Source organism: Sinocyclocheilus rhinocerous, unplaced genomic scaffold (assembly GCF_001515625.1).
Source record: "Sinocyclocheilus rhinocerous isolate Xijiao unplaced genomic scaffold, SAMN03320098_v1.1 scaffold24, whole genome shotgun sequence".
Taxonomy (NCBI): Eukaryota; Metazoa; Chordata; class Actinopteri; order Cypriniformes; family Cyprinidae; genus Sinocyclocheilus; species Sinocyclocheilus rhinocerous.
The window spans coordinates 75,794-84,812 of NW_015647124.1; the positions used below are offsets into that span (position 1 = coordinate 75,794).

The window sequence follows — 9,019 nt, forward strand, 5'->3', positions numbered from 1 at the left end:
GTTGGTCACCAGGTTTGCACACATCTCAGGAGGGATTTTGGTCCACTCCTCTTTACAGAACCTCTCTAAATCCTTAAGTTTTCTTGGCTGTCGTCGTTTGGCAACTCGAAGTTTCAGCTCCCTCCACAGATTTTCTATAGGATTGAGGTCTGAAGACTGGCTAGGCCACTCCATGAGCTTAATGTGCTTCTTCTTCTTGAGCCACTCCTTTGTTGCCTTGGCGGTATGTTTCGGGTCATTGTCATGCTGGAAGACCCATCCATGACCCATCTTCAGTGTACTGGATGGAAACGCCAAGATGCGCATAAATTCTAAAAAATGCGCATAAACTTTTGAGTAGGATACACTTTTTATACGATAAGAAAAAATGTGCATAAACTACGATGGAAACACATTTACCTTTGTAAGTGGGCAAACTTACAAAATCAGCAGGGGATCAAATAAATATGTTCCCCACTGTATATTTTAGATGCAGAAATTTTTGCATACTGTATGTAAGTCCATTTTCACCTGTATATTATTTCCTTTTGCTTCCTCAAAGTGCTCCGACATGAAGATGTTGAAAACGCTCCTAGGGCGTTTGGGCTTTCCAAGACTGTTCAGCTCCTGCAATTGAAGTACAATATTCCTTTACTAAAAAGTTAATCAAAATACTTAAAGGCAGGGTATGTGATTTTTCAAAAACACTTTAGAAAACTGATTCGGGCCGAATAGCAAAACAAACTTGTAGCCAATCATAAAATAATATTTTGTCAGTGTAAAGATTCTTATTGGGTTATTAGAGTAGTTACATGATGAAAGGCAAAACTCACCTTCTTTCTCCTAATTGCTTTTCGTTTGGCCACTTTTTGTCGTTTTTCTATTGCAAGAGCAGCAGTCTGTGCAGGAGTCAGTTGGGCTTTGTATTTCTCCACCGCAAGCTTATAGTGCTCCTTGGATGTCAAAGATGCATCCTGAAATGGCTGCAAAATGAGATATAGCTTAAATTAGTGGCTGACTAAGAATTTTTTTTTTAATGGCCAATGATATATTATTTATATTGAGTGTTATATCTAAAAATAAATAGCATATATATATATATATAGTTTACAGTATTAATAGACAGATTTTTTCCTTAAGAAAAATTAACACTTTCTGTACCTGATTTATAACCAAATTTAATTGAATATATCCATGAAATATATACAGCCCTAGGTAAAAACGCCCCATAAATCAATTCCATTCTGTTAAATACTGGCTCTTAACTTTAAATTTTTCACATTGTTATTTTGTTGCCTTATGTTAAACTACTTTAAAATTATTTTTCACATCAGTCTACACTCCATACAAAAAAAAACAAAAAACAGATTTGTGAACTTTGCAAAAAAAAAAAAAATATATATATATATTTGCAACTTTGAAAATAATTTGCAAAAAAATTACATTGCATAAGTATTCATACCCTTTTCTGGGACACTTTCTGGGAAATTTAACTCAGGATCATTCTGATATCACTTGTAGATGTTACTACACTTCAAGTGGAGTTCATCTGTGGCAAATTCAATTCAATGGATATGATTTGGAAAGGCACACACCCCTCAATAAAAGGTCTAACAGCTGAAAATGCACATCAGAGTAAAAACCAAGCCCTGTGGTCAAAAGAACTGCCTGTAGAGCTCAGAGACAGGATTTGTCAAGACACAGATTTGGGAAAGTAATGCTGCTGCATTGAAGGTTCACAGAAGCATGTAGCCTCCATTATCCTTAATGAAACAACCAAGACTCTTCCTAGAGCTGGCCTCCTGGCCAAACTGAGCAATTGATGGAGAAGGGCCTTGGTTAGAGTGGTGACCAAGAAGCTGATTCTCCATGATCATATATGGAGATGGGAGAAAGTTACAGAAGGACAAACATCACTGCAACACTCCACCGAGCTGGGTTTTATGGCAGTGTGGCAACACTCAGTGAAGACACATGAAAGTCCGCTTGGAATTGCAAAATTGCAAAAAAAACACCTAAAGGGCTCTCAGACTGTGAGAAACAAGATTCTCTGGTCTGATGAACCTCAGTTCCAAGCATAGAGGAAAGCAGGCACTGCTCATCAGCTACACAGTACCGGTAAGCTGTACCACAGTAAACTGTGGGAGTGTTTTTCAGTGGCAGGGACTGAGGGACTCGTCAGAGTAAAAGGAAACTCAATGCACTAAAATATAGAGATAGCCTTAATGAAAACCCAGTCCAGAGCATTCAGAACCACGGACTGGGCAGAAGGTTCCCCTCCCAACAGGACAATGACCACAAGCACACAGCAAAAGCGGCTTAAGGGCAACTCTGTGAATGCCCTTGAGTGGCCCAGCCAGAGCCTGGGCTTGAACCCAATCGAACATTTCTGGAGAAACCTGAAAGTGTCTGCAGGCCCCCCATCCAACCTGACAGAGCTTGAGAGGTGAAGAGGTGAGGAGAAGAATGGCAGATAATTGCCAAATTCAGATGTGCAAAGCTTGTCGCATCATACCTCAAAAAGACTTGAGGCTGTAAAGATGCTTCAGCTAATTACTACTAGTTATAATTACTAATTATTACTAGTTAATACTATGCAATTATGGTATATGGTGCATGTAAGTATTGATGTAAAAAAAATTAGGTTAACAAGACAGCAACATAAAATGTGGGAAAAAAAACTTTTTGCAAGGCACTATATCTATCTATCTATCTATACACACACACACACACACATATATACATATACTGTATATATATATATATATATATATAACAATTTACAGTAATGGAGATGAACACATTTCATTTAAGCTGAAATTTTGCACAATATTTCCTCAAAATACAGTAAAAAAAAAAAATGAACACACATATGACGCAAGAATGTACCTGCTTCTGTTCAGGAGTCAGCATTTTCCACTGCTGTGCTAACTTTCGGACAATATCCACATTTTTGACTCCTGAACAACACAGATTGTTCATTATCTTATTTCAAAACAAATCAGAAATGCAAGGTAGCCTTGCGACTAAAGTGGATACAGTAGTAACCCAGAAATATTCCAAAATACCTGGATTTTGTCTGTTAATGGTGGGATGCATCTCTTTCACATATGTCATGTATGCTGTCAGGGGTCTCTTAGGTGGACCCCCGGTTGTGGTGCTAAACCTCTTTAACACTGGAGCTACACATGAACACCTACAATGGCAAAGTACTGTCACTGATGTTATATTATTATTATTTTGGTAAAACAGCACAAAACGCTTCTTACACTTTACAAAAAAGTTAACTAACGTTATAACTTTAGCTATTGAGCTAGTGCAGCGTTGTCACTACATCTTACATTAACTAATATGTATGGCTGTTCAAATGTGAAAACATGAATGTCTCTATTGTAGCTGCATTTAAATATAATCCATTATATATGGTGTATTAACTAATAAACAAGTCATGCATCAATAACCTTAAACTTGAAGCATGCTCACCTCACAACAGATGCAGTCGAGAACAGACCCAGAGACTTCACCAGAAGATTAACACCGACTGACATCAAGCTGAACGGAGCCATCATACACGTGCTATGATCTTCCCAATAATATTAATCAAATATTTAATATGCACGGTGAGAACAAGATACACACAGGCTGTCTTGAAATGAATGTTATGGTTGTGAATTACAGTTCCACCTCCACAAGTAAAGGCGCCATTCCATCTGCCATCTGAGCGAAGTGCATTATGGGAGAATTATTCGTTTAAAATTTCATTGAAGTACTTGCACTAAATGAACATTTGTGAAATAGCTAGATTTACCAAATTATTTTAAAATTTTTAAATACCAAATTAATTAGTTTTGTAGGAAGCACTGTGTTATTGTGCTAATAACCCTAAAAATATTTTAACCCTTTGAAGCCTGACAAATAAAATAAAAGTTAGGGGAAAAAAGACCCAAACTAAACCAAAATATGCTGCTGCTGTTATTTATATGGTCAAAAAGTAAGACATTCTGATAGATCAATGAGATTTTTATAACGGTATTGCAGATTACTTACATAAAATGCATATAAATATCAGCTGCACGCTATATAATTTTAATAGAATTTAATTGTTTATAATGCAATGATGATTGAGAGATGTACAAACAAAAACATTCATCGAAAGCCTGATGTGTCATATCTGATACTTACATGATATGATTTTTCTTAATGAAAAGTAGATACATAATCAAGTAAATCTAAGTTGCTTCAATCCACCAATGAAGCTAAAATATTATTAACAATATGAAAGTATTCTTACGTTAATACTTAATAATATTGAATATTTCACATTAGAAAAAAATACTTTAAACCAATGGGGAACGCAGTGGGTTATTTAAAAGCGTATCATGTCATCGCTAAGTTTTGTTCAGTGCTAAGGACTTTTCTTTTCTTTTTCTAGGTTTATTATTATTATTATTGTTGTTGTTGCTGCTTTTGTTGTTGTTGATACCCCTTTCCCTTTTCGTTTCCTCTGTGTATTTTGTTTGCGTTGACTTATTCTCTGTATCTTTAATTTACGTAATTTACGCATTTTGGGAATATTGTAAACTGCCAAAGTTCGTGCACATATTTTCAGCGTCTTTCTTTGAGCTTCTCTGGGGGTGCAATAATACATGAGGACTTTTATTTTGTTTCCCCCAGCTCCGCACCGGAAGTGTGAGCTTGCTGAGTTACAGCTGTCTCTCTTTCTCGCCGCTCACATTTGTTTTTTTACTCAGGGAAACCCAGTATCGCTGAGCTGTTTCGTAGCAATAATATCGGACAGATAATATAATCGCGTAAATCTGGGGCGGTACACACAGTAAAGCAGCATGGCATTAAAGAGAATACAGAAGGTAAGACCTTGGTGCGTAAATGACCAACATTAGCCAAGTTTTTGTTAACCTGCTAGCGCTGTTTATGTCGATAAAACATAGCATTTTTGTATCAAACTAATAAAATATCATTTATTTTTGTTTTGCGTTGGTAGTCTGTATCAAGTCAAACTGTTTCGGAATAATGTAGATCTAAAATGTCGACGGAATGTAGCATATAACAGCTAGCTAGCAGTGTCTCCTCACTTGATCATGACGCTTTTTCACTGTTGACTGTCTGCTTGAGGTAATACAAATACATATGGATTTTCCTTTACTGTCAATTAAGTTGGTAAACCAAAGCATAATACGACGCGTCAAGGTTGTCAGTCATCCATCGTATTGTGTGTGCTAGCAACGATACATTTATACACGTAAAAACCAAACAAATAATGAGTAAATGAGTAATTTGTTTACATCTCCACGTATAGTTTATTAATTTCCTCACCGAGGAAATGAACTGAAAAGATGTATCATTTTAATAATAAACCTGTTATGTGGTCTATTCCTCCGTGTTCGAGAAGGCCCAGAACTGAACAAAGACCGCAAACCTGCTCCAGCTTCGGCAGCAGCCGCACTGAACGAGGCCGATCTTTGTGTGGATTCATCCACTTTCACAAGCCACTTTTGTGTGCTTTGTTAAACCTCACAGCTGATGTGACATTTCGAGGGACTTTGGCTACAATTGATTTGGTGTAGTTTATCTGTATATGGTCGGTAGGCGCTATTGTGTTTGTCGTGTTGTGTGTTTGACACAAAGCAGCACAACCTGATTCTCTGAAGTTCCAGCATGACGCCATCACTTTGTCATTTTGACAGTTTCTGTTTCGCAACACTGCGATGTGTATCGCACTCCAGCAGTGTTGTTAAACACCCTTTAAGGTCCCAGAGTCCTTGCCAGAAGGCACATAATCAGATTATCTACGTTTATTAAAATGCGTTTATGTTCAGAATAATTATGTATAATTATATATTTTGTCTTCTAAATTAATATTTATATTATTATTGCATATTGTTTGTATTAAAATCTTAACTCTGTAAAACCTAGCATGTGGAATAATAGTCAGAAAGTTTATTATTTTATTAAACAGTTGATTGAACCTTTAGATGATTTCTTTTTTTTTTTCCTTTATAGCATTAAAAATACATTTTAAAATGCTGTTGTGTATATGGACAAGTAAGATGAAGTTCTCTTAATGTAACTCTTATATACCAGTTGCATAAAATGCATATAAATATCATATGTCACTATATCTCCCATTAATGTCTTAAGATGTTTTTTTTTTTTTATGCTTTTATGATCAAAGCTCGGTAGTTTTCATTATCGGGGCAAAACATATAATGCAATACAATTATACAGTGATGGCTGAGAGATATGAGGGACAAAGACGAAAAGGAGTTTTCAAGCATCAAAACAATATAAGTTTAAAGGGGTCATATGATGCGATTTCAAGTTTTCCTTTCTCTTTGGAGTGTTACAAGCTGATTGTGCATAGATAAGATCCCTGAAGTTGCAAAGACTAAAGTCTCAAAACCAAAGAGATATTCTTTATCAAAGTTAAGACTCTGCCACGCCCTCCTAAAACGGCTCGTTCTAACACGCCCCCACATATCTACCTCACTATGTGGAAATATTTGCATAATGCACCCAAATGTGCACGCAAAGTAAGACGACGTGGTTTCAGTAACCGTGTGTGTGTGTGTGTGAGAGAGAGAGAGAGAGAGAGAGAGACAGACCCCTTTAATACTTTTTTTATTTGTTTGTTTTCCCTGTGCATTAAAATATATATTGTAAAGATGACTCACACATTTTTAGCATGATTTACAGAAGACACCCACTAAAATGTCATTCAGTGGAATAATAGTTTGTATACCAAAAAATCTTGTCAGGCATATTTAGCACAAGAATCATTATTAGATGAAGACTCTGTTTAAGGATCATGGTTCTGCCCCAAAAATAATTAATTGTAATTTTAATCTTTACCAATTCCTTTAAACCACTAGGTTTTACCGATTTGTCAGTAAAAAATGTTTTTTTTTTTAATCATTTAAAATATAGTAAAATTTGATCACTTTTTTCTTTTATATATTTTAATAAGTACAGGTCGGAATAAATATGTTGTTTAATTTTTACATAAATATATCTGTTACACTGAATGGCAACAGAACATTATTTAACCCATATTTTGACATTTTATTTTCATAAAAGTTATTCGAAACATTAAAGTAGACACTTAAATGCACAATATGTGTCATTTTCGCCGCTGGGGGGCGCGTATTCAAAATAAACAAAGAAGCAAAGGCGTAGTTTGATGACGCCGTGACTGAGTGTGGAATCATGGGAGTTGTCGTCTTCATCCCCACAGCTGATGCAATTCGACGGGACTCGGGCAGAAATCATGTTCATGGATGAGCTAATGATTTATTAACGTAGTAGAATGAAGCAGAGTGAGGCTGAAGCCGTCGAAGCGAAACGAGGCTGCTGAACGAGCGCGACACGCGGCTCGAAAGCATCGAAGCTTTTATTATGCCACAGTCGACCGCTTCCGCTCCTTCTGGTTGTTTAAGTTGCATTTAATGTTTTCTATGTATATAGAAATCACTTTTGTAAATTTAATTTGATGCAGACACCAAAATGAGATGGGACATTTCGTCTCTGACCCATGAAGAAATAAACAGTCCTCAAAAGCCTGATGTATCATAATTGATTCATTTTAACATATTTTTTTTTTCTAAAAAATAATATATGAATAATCAAGTAAACCTAAGATGCATCAGTCCAGTAAGAATATAACAAGCTGTTATTGGTTACTTCATTAAAATCATTGAAGATTTCACAGCCCAAAAAAAAAAACGTAAGGTTGGCTTTTTTATAATTATACTAAAAAGTATTTTACTTGCTAAGAAAGTATAAACTATCAGTCAGACGACAGAAGGCACTAGTGTTGGGCGATATGCTCAATTTTCATATCGTCCTATCGTCAGCCTGTGAGATCGCCGATACATGATATTATCGTGCTAATTTATGTAATTATTTACATAGTTTCATTGCGGGAAAGTGAACTAACTCCAGCTTAAGGCTAAAAGCAGCCTAATGTTTTTAATATGACTGAATTTGTATTTAACATGATAACAAATTAATAGAAACATACTTTAAAAACACTCCCGTTAAAATCAGTGAATATACACTGTATGATGAATAAATCTCTTATAGTTACATCGCACGTAGATCTGCACTTTATTTATGATGAGAGAATTCGCGAGTCAGAATTCAGTCAGCGCGCGCTGAACAACGGAACTCCGCTGTTTCTATGATGGCTCATCTGAACGCCTTTGATTGGCCATTGCATTCATAAGCTCAGCATAATCGTGTGTGATTGGTTAAAACGCGCAATACTGTAAAAACGTGGAAAAAGAAATATAATGCAACCAATAAGCCCTAATATTAATTAGATAGTATTACCAGCCTGATAATAATAATAATAATCGTCTTGCTATCGTCAAAGGCATCAGCCACAGGCAATATCTCTGACTATCGTCGATACACGATACTATCGTCTATCGGCACAACCCTAGAAGGCACGTAGTAGATTTTTCAGCAAAAAGTTTTGTTCATGTTGATTTAGATGCCTTAGAAATTCACATATCAAATGTGATACTGTATGCTTTATAATGTTAATAAACTAAATTATATAATTTGTTCAAAGCACTTTTAATTAGGGCTGTGTATCGGCAAGAATCTGGCGATACGATACGTATAACGATACAGGGGTTGCGATACAGTATGTTGCGATATATTGCGATACTTTAAGCAAGACGATATATTGGGATATTTCTTATTTTAGGAATAGGAGAGTAGGATATAATTTTTGGAAATCTGTCATTTAGAACACCACCATATGCAAACCTTAGCCAAAAAAAAAATCCATTTACATACATGCATACATACATACATACACACATATGTCAGATTTGACTGATCATGGGTCGAGAGGAGGGATGACCTACAAGACCGTGGTGGAGGATTTGGTACTCAACGGATCTGGAGCTCATTGGCAAATATCATATATCGTAAGATGCGCTCCCTTTACACAGAGTGCGCGTGATCGCGAAAGTGAACAGCACAAGCGCTCATTCAAAAGAGATTTAAAAAC

General features: G+C 36.0%; 2 protein-coding genes across 2 annotated transcripts in view; one reads left to right on the forward strand and one right to left on the reverse strand.

Annotated features, from left to right (window-relative positions):
• Positions 1–3,701, reverse strand: part of tfam (transcription factor A, mitochondrial) — a 5,840-nt gene extending 2,139 nt beyond the window's left edge. The window contains exons 1-5 of the mRNA XM_016513285.1: positions 3,463–3,701; positions 3,048–3,175; positions 2,869–2,939; positions 813–962; positions 511–606 (exon numbers count right to left, since the gene is read on the reverse strand). Of these exons, the coding sequence (XP_016368771.1) occupies positions 511–606; positions 813–962; positions 2,869–2,939; positions 3,048–3,175; positions 3,463–3,548 (531 nt within the window). The 5' untranslated portion in view covers positions 3,549–3,701. The remainder of the gene's footprint in view (positions 1–510; positions 607–812; positions 963–2,868; positions 2,940–3,047; positions 3,176–3,462) is intronic.
• A 941-nt stretch (positions 3,702–4,642) lies between these two features.
• Positions 4,643–9,019, forward strand: part of ube2d1b (ubiquitin-conjugating enzyme E2D 1b) — an 11,372-nt gene continuing 6,995 nt past the window's right edge. Inside the window, exon 1 of the mRNA XM_016513286.1 lies at positions 4,643–4,847. Within this exon, the coding sequence (XP_016368772.1) occupies positions 4,824–4,847 (24 nt within the window). The 5' untranslated portion in view covers positions 4,643–4,823. The remainder of the gene's footprint in view (positions 4,848–9,019) is intronic.